The sequence below is a fragment of the Cnephaeus nilssonii genome (genome assembly GCF_951640355.1).
Source record: "Cnephaeus nilssonii genome assembly, chromosome: 13".
Taxonomy (NCBI): Eukaryota; Metazoa; Chordata; class Mammalia; order Chiroptera; family Vespertilionidae; genus Cnephaeus; species Cnephaeus nilssonii.
The window spans coordinates 66,254,489-66,270,040 of NC_137084.1; the positions used below are offsets into that span (position 1 = coordinate 66,254,489).

A 15,552-nucleotide genomic window follows, 5' to 3' on the forward strand; every position below is an offset into this window, starting at 1 on the left:
GGTTGTTAAAAATTATATATGTAGCATATACATGATCTATAATAGGCAAATAGATATGCCTTTGGTATAAATTACTTTATCTAGCAAACAATGATTGATTTCAATTGAACTTTACCAGTGCTATGAACTTAGTACTTAGTTCTTCATATATATATATATATATCTCCTTTGAAAAAAATAGATCTCCAGTGACTCATCTCAGGAAAGAACTCATCTAAAAGAATATTTTCCGTTCATGTGACAATAAAAATTGTGTTTTCTAGTTATTATAATTGGTTGCATTACTTTAAGACAGTATCTAGTATTCCCTGAAGTATCTCTCTTAGAATTAGATCAAAGGCACTCAAAAGTTTCAACATGTGATTAGTCTATTATGCTTCACTGAGTAGAGTAAGAAAATAATACTTCTCTCTTTTTATCCCTTCCCTACCTCCCTTCCTCTCTCTCTCTCCCTCCCTCCCTCCCTCCATTTTTGGCTTCTTGGATTACAGAAGATGTTAATAAGAAGCTCTGATCAAAAGGAACATTTTGCAATAAAGATATTATTACACCAGGGTTAAAGGTGAGGAAACTGAGAATCAGTAAAGTGACTTTCCACATGCTCTCAAGTAAGGAGTGGAATTAGGCCATCAACTCTTCTGACTTCCCATTTCCATTCATAATATCTTACTAGAGGACAATTCCCAAAAGTTAGTAAAAAAAAAAACTATAAACCCCACAATACTATTGTCATGATACTATGGCTCTACTTAATAACTTCTTTAGAGAATTATGTCCCCAGACTGGGAAACAGTCTTGTATATGAGCTACTTTTCCTAGTTTGAGGAACATCAATCTATTTCAAAAATTTAAACTCCTTTTCTTTATGTATTTTCTGCATTTAAAAACTCTTGAAAATTTGTTAAACGTTATAAATTTCCTTCTAACAAAAATGTATATACACTCATGTAGACAAAATTTTGCATACCATTTAAAAGGTCCATTTAAAAAATAATAATCAAGGAGACAAAGGGATCTGCCTAGAAGCAACATATATAATAGCTTTTTAGTATTACATGTAAGACTTTTTTCTCTCTAAAGCAGATATGGAATAATATGGATAAGATTAAGTTTACCTTAACCATCAATTTTAGTACTTTTTCAATCTTGTAAACTCTTAACCCTTTGCACTCGCTTGCTTTTTTCTCGATTCCTTTATTCTAATGCTAACCGTGTCGAGTCACACTCGACATCCGAGTGCAAAAGGTTAAAGAAAATATGGGTACACAAAACACTTAAAATTCTAATTATACCATATAAATGAAAAAAGTTAAAATCTCACAATTATTTCTGGAATTTATACAGAATGATATGATATGAATGTAAGGCTTTGAGAAGAACATTGTAAGAACTTGAGACCTCATAATCCTGACCCAAACAAAAACAGACATACCACAAAATTTAATTTTTAAAGGTAAAAATGGAATTCACTTTTTATGAAAGAGAAGATGTTTCACCATCCCTGCCAAGATTTTGGGTAATTGTGCAGCAATAACTTCAGACATCATTTCTGGAAATTCAACACTCAGTGCCCGGGACTGGATAAATGTATTCAAGCAGTACAGATGAAGTTGTTTAACAAGCTGTTGGTTTAACAAATGGGGAAAAAATATGTAAGAAAAGTAATAAATTCATATACTATTCAAGCATGGCAACTTATTTTTCTAACAATATAAATACTCGCCAAGATGTTTTCTTCTTACCAAAATGAAAATAACTAGCTCCACTCTCTAGAATATATAAAATATCACACACTGTGTAATGTTATAATAGTAAAATAAGATTTTAAACAATGAAAGTAGGTGGAGGGGAAAATGGCAGCCGAATAGGCAGATGTGTCCTGTGCTTTGTCCCAGAGCAGATAGAAAGAGAAACTTAAATCGACCACAAGACCTCAAATAGCCAAAGAAATCTTGAGAAAGAAGAACAAAGCAGGAGACTTACACTTCCTGATTTCAAGCTGTATAATAAAGTTATAGTGATAAAAACAGACAAACCAATGGAACAAAATCAAGAGCCCAGAAATAAACCAGAGTATGTATAATCAACTAATTTTTTTAAAATCCTCACTTGAGGATATGTTTATTAATTTTAGAGAAAATGGAAGAGAGGAAGGGAGGAAGGGAGAGAGGGAAAAAGAGAGAAACATTGATGTGAGAGAGAAACATTGATTGGTTGCTTCTCATACATGCCCTGACCAGGTATGGAACCCACAATCTAGATATGTGCCCTGACTGGGAACTGAACCTACAACCTTTTTTTTTATGTACAATGCTACAATCTACTGAGCCACCTGGCTGGGGCTCAACTAACATTTGACAAGGGAGCCAAGAATACTTAATGAAGCTTGACTCATCTCACACCACTCACAGAAATTAACTTGAAATTAATTAAAGATTTAAATGTAGGCCCACCCAACTGGCATAGTTCAGTGGTTGAGCATTGACTTCTGAATCAGGAGGTAATGGTTTGATTCCCAGTCAGGCACATGACTGGGTTTGGGGCTCAATCCCCAGTAGGGGGCGTGCAGGAGGCAGCTGATCAATGATTCTCTCTCATCATTGATGCTTTTCTCTTTCTCCCTCTCCCTTCTTCTCTAAAAACAATAAAAATATATTTAAAAAATAAATAAATGTAGGACCTGAAAGCATTAAACTCCTAGTAGAAAATAGAAAAAAAAAAAAAAAGCTCCTTGACATGAGTCTTGGTAATAATTCTTTGGAAATCACACCTAAAACACAAGCAACAACAACAAAAAGTGGGACTACATCAGACTAAAAAGCCTCTTCACAGCAAAAGAAACTATCAATGAAATAAAAACACAACCAAAGGTATGGGAAAAAATATTTGCAAACCATATAACTGGTAAGAGGTTATTATCTGAAATATATAAAGAACTCCTATAACTCAGTAGCAAAAAAACAAACAAAACAAAACAAAAACACCCCAAAACAAAAAACCAACACACACACACACAAAAAACCCCAACCCAAATTATCCAATTAAAAAATGTCGAAAGACCTGAATAGACATTTTTACAAAGAAGATGTCTACGAATGGCCAACAGGTACATGAAAAGATATCATTAGGGAAATGCAAATGAGAACCACAATGAGATATCACCGTATGCCTGTTAGAATGGCCCCGAGTAAAAAGACAAGAGATAACAAGTGCTGGCATGGAGGTAGAAAAAAAAGAACCCTTGCACACTGTTGGTGGAATTGTAAAATTGGTACAGCCTCAATGGAAAGCCGTATGGAGGTTCCTCAAAAAATTAGAAGTAGAACTACCATGTGATCCAGATATATTCACTTCTGGGAATATATCCAAAGGAAACAAAAACTCTAACTAAAAAGATATCTGCACCCCCATATTCATAGCAGCAGTATTTACAATACAAAAGACGTGGAAATAACCTACGTGTTCATCAACGGATTAATGGATAAAGAAGATGGCATGTGTATATAAAATATATACACAATGAAATATTATTCAGCCATAAAAAGAATCAAGAAATCTACCATTTGCAACAATGTGGATGGAACATAAAGGCACTATGCCAAGTGAAATAAGTCAAACAAAGACTGTATGATCTCACTTACTAGTATATTTGAAATCTAATAATAATAAAAAAAGAACCTACCAAACTCATAGAAAAAAGATCAGATTTCTAGTTACCAGAGTGGGAAAATGGTGGGCAGAAGAGGAGCAAGATGGTAAAAAGGTACAAACTTTCAGTTACAGGATAAATACTAGCGATGTTATATACAACATGATGACTACAGTTAACAGTGCTGTATGATATACAGGAAAGTTAAGATAGTAAGTAGAAACTAAGAGTTTTCATCACAAGGAGAAATGCTTTTTTTTTTCCTTTTATTATATACACCGAGTGGCCAGATTATTATGATCTCCGAACGCATAATAATCTGGCCACTCAGTGTGTGTGTGTGTGTGTGTGTGTGTGTGTGTGTGTGTGTGTGTGTGTACTAGAGGCCCAGTGCATGAATTTGTGCATGGGTGGGGTCCGGCCAGCCTGGCCAGGGGGAGGGGACATGGGCGGTTGGCCGGCTTGCCTGCTGGTCGAACTCCTGGTCGAGGGGACAATTTGCATATTAGCCTTTTATTATATAGGATATACACTGAGTGGCCAGATTATTATGCATTCAGAGATCATAATAATCTGGCCACTCAGTGTATATGATATATTATATATCATCATCATATACTATACAGTGTATATATTTGGTAGGTGTTAACTAAACCTATAAATCCAATGTGTTAATCATTTCACAATATAAGTAAATCAAACCATGATGCTGTATACCTTAAACTTATATAGTGATGTATATCAATTATTTATCAGTAAGACAGAAAAAAGCAAAACAAAAAAAACAAAAAGCAAAATATATAAAAAACAAAAAATAGCAACAACAAAACCCAGCAGTTTCCTGAAGTTCTTCTTCCCATCCATAGTCCAGCTCCCTAGATGCAATCACTTTCAACTTTTTTAGTCTATGCTTTCAAAATTTATCTCTGTATTTCTAATACATTTTGTTTTCCATATTTGATTTTCTAGTATGAAAAATAATGATTTTAGTTCTTATACTACATATCTCCCTCCTTATTTTCTTTCACTCCATTCTCTTAATTGCTATCTCAGTTTTTGGCTAAATCAATATCCAACATTTACATTATAAAGATTTTTATTGTTTCCTTCTATATTACATTTCCTTTCATATATGTATTACTTCTCCAATCTAGACTAATAATTACTTAGCACAGTTAGTGTACTGATGTATCCATTTGCATCTCTCTTGAATTGGATCTTCTAATTCTGTGGGTTACCCTCAGTGTTTTGTTGTAAGACAAACACTGGCATGTGGATTATTTTGAGCTAAAGGCAACCGAGACCTTGCAGGCTCCGGTGAAACTTCTGTACTCCCCACCCTTAACTACCTAGAAGAATTTAAATTAGTGGTTTTGCCCATAATAAGAAATTATAGATATAACCTTTTTGGCCTATCTATATGGCAGCACAACCACTAATTACTGAACCTCTGCTATTCTGATTGTTCTTCAATTACCTTCCTCTCCCCTAAAGCCCCAGGCACCTCACCTCATCCTTGACTCAGACTGCCATCTACACCTCATTTTAACTTCCTCTCCCTGAACCTCTACTGTATGTGGTGTCTCTGACTTTCTCATGCATGTGGGGTTCCCATATGTACATATGTTATTAAATTGGGTTATTGTCTCTTGTTACCTGTCTCATGTATATTTAATGATTAGACCAGCCAAAAGAATCTTGAAGGGTAGAGGAACATTTTTTTTCCTCCTCAATTGTTATTAACTTATAATTTCATCAAAAATGCTATGATAGTGTTAGTTTCCACATCCATACTTTTGCTTTTCCCATAAATTTTGTCCAACTGAAGGCAAAAATATTTTAGAATATATTCAGGAAAATGTATCACAATTCCTATCAACTATTAGATTACCCTCAAATTATAGAAATACTAGTAAGCAGATATTTAGGTGATCTATATAAAAAATGAACAAAGCGAAATATAAATTCTGAGCAATATGATGCAAATACTGTTTTAAAATATAAGTACAACTATAAATTTAAGGAAACCATATGAAGTAAAATTTAGATTTAATATTTAAAAAGTTATAGAAATTCAGCAAATATTCATTGATATTCTAGAGAATGAAATACTTACATCATGCAAGTTATCAAGAAACTTTGTAAGTTGGTAGAAACGTTGTGAACTAGAGACAACTCCTTTTTGCCTCAAACCAATTGCCTTGATGAGCTCTCTAATGTAGCTTGCTCTCATTTCTTCAAACTGGTTTTGACTTCTTAGCCCTTCCAGAGGAACTGTAGAAAGACAATTACAAGTGTTAATTATGTTTAAAATGATGACACAAATGGTTTATAAAACAAATTTTGGGACTGTGTGATGATTTTTTTTTTGATATGTAACTCTATATACAACGTATTAAGTAAGAAATAGTTTTACCAATACTTTTAGGACATATAAACTTCTGGTTCTTGGAGGAATATAAGAACAAGTAGGTAAGATAAACAACATTTCAGCTTACCTATTTTAGAGCTGCGTCAATTGTATTTAAATTAGAATTTGCTTAAAAGAGCACCTGACAGTATTCTACACTTTTGTCTCAAATACTTGGTTTGATTAAGTTTACAACAGCATGTAGTCTTTTTCTTTATTTCCTTTTAACAAATACTTGGATTTCTCTGTGAAGTCTTGTGTTCTATGGATGAAGAAGGAGTGCTGTAATAAATCTAACAGAAGAACCTTACAGGGTGATCTGATCATAAATTCCTAACTGGGCAGGTCATAGTGAGTTGTCATGTCCAAGTCTATGACTTCCTTATTGAAAGGTTTTTAAGCCAGCCCTGTCCATTGTTCTTGGGCAACAACCTTAACACACCTTTGAAATGCCAGAATTAATCCTCTTTTTCAGACACTTGGAAGGTGTAACCACCCTCAAGAGAGCACATAATCATAACTGTCCTGTAATCCAATCTCTGCCTTGCTTTCTCCCACCTTCAAGCAATCTTCCTTACCTTTCCTCCTTAATTCAAAAGAAACTGCAAACTGTCATTCTTGGGAGCATTTAAGATTTGCTTCCTGGAAATTGTCATTAGTTTGGCTCAAATAAACTCTTGTACAGTTGTCTGTAGATTTGGATGTTTCTTATGTCAATATCATATAAATCTCAAGTATTTCTCATTAAGATTATTCCTGGATAATTTATCTTTTTTGTTGTCATTTTAACATTGCCTCAATAAAGTTTCTAACTCTTTCCTGTTAATATGGGAGAAAACCATTGCTATTTGAATATTTCCCTTATATCCTGCCACTTGATTATATTGTTTTTATATTTTTAAATGTATATGTTAATTCTAATTTGGGGGTTGATTACCTTTTGTTTTCTTGGTATACAACAATGCTATATTCAAATAATACCTTCATTTTCCTCTTTCCAGTACAATCATGTACCACATAATGAGGTTTCTGTCAACAACAGAGGGCATATACAATGGTAGTCCCATCTATACTAATAAAAGGGTAATATACTAATTAGACTGGGAGACCTTCTGGACATCTTTCTGGACAAAGCCATGGTGGTGGGGCTGAGGCAGAGGCAGTTAGGGGAGAGCAGGCCAGCGGGGGAGGGGGTGGGGCAGTTGGGGGGCAGCAGGCCGGCAGGCAGAGTGGTTAGGGGTGATCAGGCAAGCAGGCAGGTGATTGGGCCTAAACTGGCAGTCGGACATCCCCTGAGGGGTCCCAGATTGGAGAGGGTACAGGCCGGGCTGAGGGACACCCCCCCATGCACGAATTTCATGCACTGGGCCACTAGTAAGATTATAATAGAGCTGAGAAATTCCTATCACCTAGTGATGTTGTAATGCAATACATTATACAAATACTTACCATTGTGCTATAATTACCTGTAGTATTTAGCACAGTAACATGCTATACAGGTTTGTAGCCCAGGGGATATAGGGGAAGAATCTGTCACCCCAAATATGTCTATTTGGTATAAGAATTATTTTAGGTTGGTTAATTTTAAGAAACAGCAGACATGGGAGAAACTCTGAAAATCCAGTAGAAGTTACTCTTTGTAAAAGGTATTTACATTTCTAAGGGACATCTCCAAAGTGTGTCTTCTGCTCTGTATCGGGTAGAGGGGGATGACTTTATCTCTAGAAACTCTTATCAATGCAGAAGACAGTGACTTAAATCTTCATAACAACCTTTCCCTTGTTGACTCTACTTTTCCTGCTAACTTCCAATAACTGCCTCCCTTCCACCACAAGCTTCTTTTGTCTGCAGCTGAAGATGGAATTTAAGGTGTGGCTTCAGCTATTTTGGCAAATTACTAAGTTTTCCTAGGTCTCTTCCATATATTCAGGAGGATACACGTTATTACACTTCTGTTTTTCTCCGGTCATTTATTACAGGGATGTCTCAGCCAAGAACCAAGCTGAGTAGAGGGGAAATTATTTTTATTTCCCACAGTAGGCTAGATCCTATATAGCATAGGTGTGCAGTTTGGGTAAGTGCACTCTATTTTTCATACATGATGAAATCACCCAATGTCCTTATAAGTAGTGCATGACTGTAGTTGTAGCTCTTATTTCTGCTTCATGATTCAGTGCATTGTTCAGAACTTCCAGAATAGTAAATATAATAGTGATGACAAATGCTCCTATTTTGTTGCTGATTTTAATGGAAATGGCTCTTATTATATGTTAACTAGTAATTTAGATGTTTACTCTGAAATCTTTAATTCATATATCTAGAGTCTAGGCACAACTTCCTGCTCTTATGGCTAAGTCTCTTATTTTCATTGTCAATTTACCTACATATTTTTTCTTAAATCTATAGGTCTTGTTGCCACTTGTCTGAGATGCCCTGGTTGATTTCTTCTTTTGTATTTTACTGTTTTCTCTTGCTAGATCTCCAACAATTTGGTGTCAGATCTCCTTCTTGATTCTGATTTCCCACAAATTTTATCATTTTGCCCTACTTTTAAGACATTTTTCAACTTTGTCTTCCAATGCTAATACTGACTTTTAAATTCTTCATATACATATAAATAATTTTAATTTTCAAGGGTTCCTTTTCATGTTATTCTTTTTTCATAGTATCTAGTTCTTAATTTCATGGGTACAATATGTTCTTATCTTTCTAAGGAGGGCTTAACTTCTATTTTTCTGAAGTTTTGGTCTCCATGGTCTCTGTTTCCTTCAAGTTCTTTTTTTTTTTCTGTTTTGTCTTTGTCTTTGATGTCAAAAGTATCCCTCATTATATATTTATATTCAAGAGTAGAAAACTAAAAAGCTGATTGATAGTTATATTTGAATGGGTAGTGCTCACTGACTGTGAACTTCATTGCAGGGAAATCTGGCTGAGCTATTTCAAAGAGAAATCCCTGCTATTATTTAGTTCTTTTTCTTTCTGGCTAAACAGATACTGCAGAGAAGAAATTTTCATTCTCCATCTCTGGAGGATATAAATTTGGAAGGCAAGGTTCTGGGAGACAGGTAGGAGAAGTATGCTGTCTCAATATTTGGCATATAATCTTAATCTGTTTTTTACATGGAAACTCTCACCCTCAACAGTACCTGTGGTTCACCAATACAGCTTTCTTCTGTTATATCTGCTTCAGGGAATAATTTACAATCTCTGTCTGAGTTGGTGAGAAACAATTGGCATAGTTGGGTGATATTTGGAAACAGACTTTCAGCAGAACTCTGTTTTTAACTCTACCTTCACTCTCCTTTCAAAAATTCATAAATGTCACCAACTGAACAACATGCCAGAGGTTCAGTGATACAAATAAAGGGATTCCATTGCCAATATTTTAGTGTAGTTTTAGAGCAGTGGTTCTCAACCTTTCTAATGCTGTGACCCTTTACTACAGTTCCTCATGTTGTGGTGACCACCAACCATAAAATTATTTTTGTTGCTACTTCATAAATGTAATTTTGCTACTGTTAATGAATCGTAATGTAAATATCTGTGTTTTCCAATGGTCTTAAGCGACCCTGCTAGTGGTTCTCAACCTGTGGATCGCAACCTACAGGTTGAGAACCGATGCTGTAGAGCCTAAGACCATCGGAAAACACAGATATTTACATTACGATTCATAAACAGTAGTAAAATTATAGTTATGAAGTAGCAACAAAAATAATTTTATGGTTGGGGGTCACCACAACACGAGGAACTATGTTAAAGGATCATGGCATTAGAAAGGTTGATATCCTGTTAGTAAATTACATCTAGAAAATTTATACTTGTGAAAATTAATTTTCATTTGTAATGCTAACAGAAGACACCCATGAAAAACACACATGGTGTCAAAACAAGCCAAAGAAAATCGTTTGGGCAAAAAATGAAAAAGGATCCCAAGTCAAATTTATAGAAAATATTCCTTTATTAACTTTTGGTCGAGAATATGTTTGTATATTTTCAGAAAACAACTCCAAGACCATGTGGATTCCTGCAACAGAGAGGAATTGACAGGACTGCTCCAGCCATGAAGACAGAAGAGAAACAGTCCAGAGATGGAAGACGCTGATGACTCCTTGCCATACTAGCAGTCAGCAGCTGTGCATCGCTGCAGGTTGCCCAGGACCAAACCAGAGAGGGTCGGACCTGCATTACCACCATTTGTCCACCATCCAGAACTGAAATATCATTGCTGACATCTACACATAAGGAACTGTTCGACATTGAAATTGGGACTCAAAAGAACTGTTGGCCCAGAATGAAACTCACTACAGACTGATTCATTTGCCTCTCAGCATAACCATTATGGCTTGTCTCATTTCCGGTTCTTATAAGTGTATTTCTTGTATCACATGATCTCACTCACCTAGGGGAAATAATGATCAACATAAACTGATGAACAAAAAAGGCCTGGAGATAGGGAAGCATTGATAAGACTGTCAAACCTGAGAGGGAAGGTAGGGGAGTGGGGGTAAAGGGGAGAGATCAACCAAAGGACTTGTATGCAAGCATATAAGCCTAACCAGTGGTCACGGACAACAGGGGGGTGGGGGCATACGTGGGGAGGGCTTTGGGATGGGAATGGGGGGATGAGGACAAATATGTGATACCTTAATCAATAAAGAAATTTAAAAAATAAAATAAAATAAAGTTGAGAACCACTGTTTTAGAGGAACCAATGGAAAAATGTATGTGTTCAACCTGCCATATTTTCCTGAAGATCTGTATTTTAGTTTATAATGAAATGGGAGGCTTAAATTCTTATGAATCCAATCATCAAACTTTCCTTTTGCCAACTTACTTATTGCATTTTAAAAAATGTTTTTTAAATTGATTTTTAGAAAGAGAGGCAGGCAGAGGGAGAGAGAGAAACAGCAATTGGCTGCTTGCTGCACATGCACACCCCCCCTCCTAAGGATAGAGCCGGCAATCCAAGCATGTGGCCCGACCAGGAATCGAACCAACAACCTTTCAGTGCAATGCCCAATCAACTGAGCCACACCAGCCAGGGATCACTGCATTTATTTTTAAAAGATATTCCTTATTTAAGATTTCAAAATAATTTGGGAGATAATATAAGACCAACAACGGCAGAACTGATTCATTCTGTCGAGAAGGGCAGAAGTTAACTGCTGTAATATTAAATTTATGCCATTTGACTCTCTTGACCAGTCTCATATCAATGACTTTAGTCCACTTTATGCACTTTATCAAATTAGGCTTGAAGTTCTTTGCTCCAATGGGTTTTCAAGGGGGAAAATAAGGCTATCAATCCTTAGATCCTGAATCAGTCCCTGTCTTTGCAATGATTTCATGAGGAAAACTTCCTTTTTAAGGGTTTAGCTTTTCTGCCTTTACTCTTGATAGGTTACTCCTATTTGAGATTTGTGCACTAGAAAGAAGTTCCTGCAAAGATACTGCTGAGAAGAGCTTTGGATCACCTTCTACCTAAGACCTTAACTTTCTGTTGTTCTCTTTCATATCACTATGAATGAAGGATCAATTCAGACATTCAAGTTGAGCTTATCTGTGCATAGAAAGAGCACAGACAAGGGTAAAAGGTAAAAGCGGCTTTAAAACGTTTCCTGCCCAAACCCTTGAGGATCCACTGAGACAGAAGTACATTGTTTTTTGTGTACACACACACACACACACACACACACACACACACACACACACACACAAAGAATTAAATAAAGTGCCCCTACTTTCTGGTGACCAAAGCTATGCTTCCTAATATACCATTTTCTTCTGAGTATATATAGCTCAGGTGCATTTCCCAGCCTCTCTCGCAGTTAAGATGGGCCATGGGAAGTAGGTGGAAATGACATATGGTACTTCCAGGTTTCCCATCTAAACCTTTTCTCACTCAGTGTTCATTTTCTAGTCAGATCCGGTGGCATACTCCAAGCTGGTAGGGAAGGGGGGAGTCCCTGTAGGAAAGGAGCCTGGGTTTTCTTGTTAACCTACTGGACTCTGGTTGTGAGTGATACACTGCTATTGCATTATGCTGCTGTTCTTTGCAGTTATTTATTATAACAGCCTGTCCTAATAAAGAGGACAATTCCAAACAAAATTGTGTAGTTTATATAGTAAATCCTTTGTGGGGTGGGGTAGAGAGAAGCATAGTTTGTGTCTATGCAATATTAATTAGTTTATAATAACCTAAATGTGTGAACATAAAAAAAATCATTTAATGTTTTATAAAAAAATGGAATTGGTTGAATTGATAGGTTATTTTGTGTTAAGTAAAACCTGAGAAATAGGATGAAACTTTATTAATGTCTATGACAGTAAAATAGGTGTTTCTCCTTTGCAGTTACAATAGAAGATTCATACATTCTGTATAATCATATGATCATAGCTGTTTGAAACTCTCGTAATGCATAAAAAAATAAAAAAGTAAGTATTTTATATTACGTTACTTATACTCACTTGTATTAAGAAGTAGCAATACTTTCATACAGAGGAACTCTTCATGGCTAATTTGAAGCTTCACAAACTCCTGTGGAATCTGCCACATGGTAAGGCATAATGAATAGAATGATAATTCCTTCATCCGCTGTCTTCCATCATACACAACACCCAGAAGAAAAAGCAACAGGGAAAAAATTCACACATGTATATTAGCCAGTTTATGTAACTTATTACAGAATATGAGATTTAGTAATTACCTTATTTATTACTAAAATGACTTTTCATAAAGAAACTCAATAATATTTGGAATTTTAAACATCAAAATTTTTTCACAATGATGAATTTTTGAGATTAAGAAATTTTAAAGTTAGAAAATCATAGTAAATACACATTGACCAAGGTTAATATTTCTTTTTTTTATCATCACAGTTTAGAAACCTAAACCAAGAAGTTGTAGGTGTTGAAAATGTGCAACTAAGGAATGCTCAGGAAATAATTTATTTACTGATGGATTCTTTCTGTGAAATAAAATGAATTTTTGTGTGCAATCCAATAGGAGAATGGATTTACATCACAGAAAGTATAGAACAGTTTAGTGTGTGCAGTTCAGAGCATTCCATATGCACTAGTTACACTGTGAACTATTCTAGGGGAAATGTATGATGATACAGAAAAAAGAACATTAGGGAGAATTAAATAATTGACAAAGACAAACACAAATTCTGAAGGTTGAGGACATTTTTAAAAACTATTTTCTCAACTATGTACTGTTTTTTAATATTCACATTAGTCGCATGATGCTAACAAGGACAGTGAAAACTAGATTTTGACTCAGAAGAGTGAAGATTAATTGAGACTGACACTCAGATCCTTAGGTATGTTAATGCAATTCTTCTGAGCCTCAGTTTCCTGAGCTGTAAAATAAAGGATATCAATTCCTTATCAATTTCAAAGAATAATAGGATATAAAATGGATTACAATATACAAAAGTTATCTATAAACTGTCAAGGTTTATATAAGTTAATGTTATATAGTTCTGAGTCAACATTCACCATTCAAATAGTATAAGTATTTTCATGAAAAGATTCTTATTTAAAGGTTATATGTAGAACATTAATTACAGAAATTTAAATATAATCAAGCAATTTAGAATATTTATCTTTCAATTTTAAAAATAAATCCTCAGTGTTGTTTTTCCTCTAATGAGAGATGTCTTTACCTTTTGAAGGTAAATCAATACTTTCAAGCAAATTATTTATAATTTACTTCATTATCTTCATTAGCACCAAAGAAATTTAAATTTGATAAATAAACATTTAATTTTGTCTTTAAGTATATTTCTTGATGCATTCTTGAAGTTTAAAAAAATTGCATTTCAAACAACTGCTATACATTGAAACAAAAGGAAAACTCTCCAAATATCAAATTAACTGATAAAATGATATAATTATATTAATATTGTCAAGCTATAATTGATATGCGATAATATCAATCGATATGAGGTAATTCTGAGAAATCTTTCAAGAAACTCTTTCTTAGCACACTAAATATATGATTATCTATTGAAATCTAATTTTCAAGATTATCCTACATACATACTTATGTTAATAAAAACTATAAAAGTCAAGTTACTACTTACTCATTTATTATTAGGTCAGGTGCAAAATACAACATCTTTCCACTGACATGTTTATAGGATCTCCACCCTAGTCCAAATACCATTAAGCTCATCCAAGAATACTGGATGAGAGTTATCTGGTCATCAATATGTAAGTTTCTAAAACCTACAAAACAAATTAAAGAATAAAATGATCACAAAATCACTTGTGCTAAAAACGTTAAAAATATATAGAAATTTTAAAATAAATGTGAGTAGAATCATCATACATAATAAAATGGTAATATGCAAATTACCATCACTCTGCTACGCCCACGATTGGGCCAGCGGGTGACACAGGGGGCGGGACTCGGGGTGGCTGGGGTGGTGATTGGGCTGGCAGGAGGCTGAGCTCGCGTTGCCAGCGGTGACACGAGCTCAGCGTCGGTGCCATGGCTGTGCTGCAGCACAGACGGGCCTCTGGGGCAGCGAGCCAGCGTTTTGGAGGTTTGGAGGTGGCGCGGGTGGGCGGGCGGGGCTGCGCGGCTCCCGGGGGAGGAGTCTGGCGGCAGTTGGGCCTCAGGAGCACGGCGGTGTCCCAGTGTCCGAAGAGGACGCAGGTTTCCACGGGGGCAGAGGAGGCGGTGGCGGCCCCACCATTCCTGGGTGGGAGGTGAAGGCAAGACCCTGGCCTGGGCTCTAGCCGCAGGAGGACCATGCCCCCGCCCCGCCTTGCCCTAGGGGCCCAGGGACTTTGGAGCTGCCGGCCACACCGGGTCCCGACCAGCGGACAGACAGCCTACACGTGCATGATTAAATCATGCACTGGGCCTCTAGTAATAAAATATTTTCAATTTTAATACATTGTACATTAAAAATCAGCAATTTTGGAAATCATTAAAAATAGTCACTGTGACTTAGCATTCTGAGAATTAGCTAATTGAATCAATTGTCCACCACTCACTCATATAACACTCATTTATTGAGAACTATTTATGTATTGGTCATTAAAATGCTGGGGTTAACAACGGTGGGTAATGCAAAATCCTTGCCCTTAAAGGAATCTCATAAGTCAACAGGAGAAACAAACTCACAGTACAATGATAGAAAAGGTTAAGGGAGGACACCAGGCAACTGGAAGATCAGGAAAAATGCACTATAAGAAAAAGAGATCATTTCCAGGCAAAATATAATCAGTTTGTTGAAGAAGCTCAATTCGTTAAGACATAACCATAAACTGGTAGGAGTAGAGAGGACAGAGTACATCAAAGAAATATTTAAAAAGTAAAATCAAAGAAATTTTGCAAATCATTATATGTAGGTAAGAGGAGAAAGTTGCAAATAGATTTTCCAATATTTTACTTGAATAATGGATGATGGTAACAACATTAATATGATAAAATAAAGAAGGAGAAATAGGCTAGAGAATAAATAGTAAATTTGGA

General features: G+C 35.6%; 1 protein-coding gene across 2 annotated transcripts in view; it reads right to left on the reverse strand.

Moving 5' to 3' along the window:
• Window positions 1–514: 514 nt before the first annotated feature.
• PGR (progesterone receptor) overlaps window positions 515–15,552 on the reverse strand; it is a 75,286-nt gene continuing 60,248 nt past the window's right edge. For both annotated transcript variants that reach the window (XM_079788944.1, XM_079788943.1), the window contains 4 exons: window positions 14,150–14,294; window positions 12,528–12,658; window positions 5,766–5,923; window positions 515–1,622 (listed from right to left, as the gene is read on the reverse strand). In XM_079788944.1, coding sequence (XP_079645070.1) covers window positions 1,467–1,622; window positions 5,766–5,923; window positions 12,528–12,658; window positions 14,150–14,294 — 590 coding nt within the window. In that variant the 3' untranslated portion in view covers window positions 515–1,466. The remainder of the gene's footprint in view (window positions 1,623–5,765; window positions 5,924–12,527; window positions 12,659–14,149; window positions 14,295–15,552) is intronic.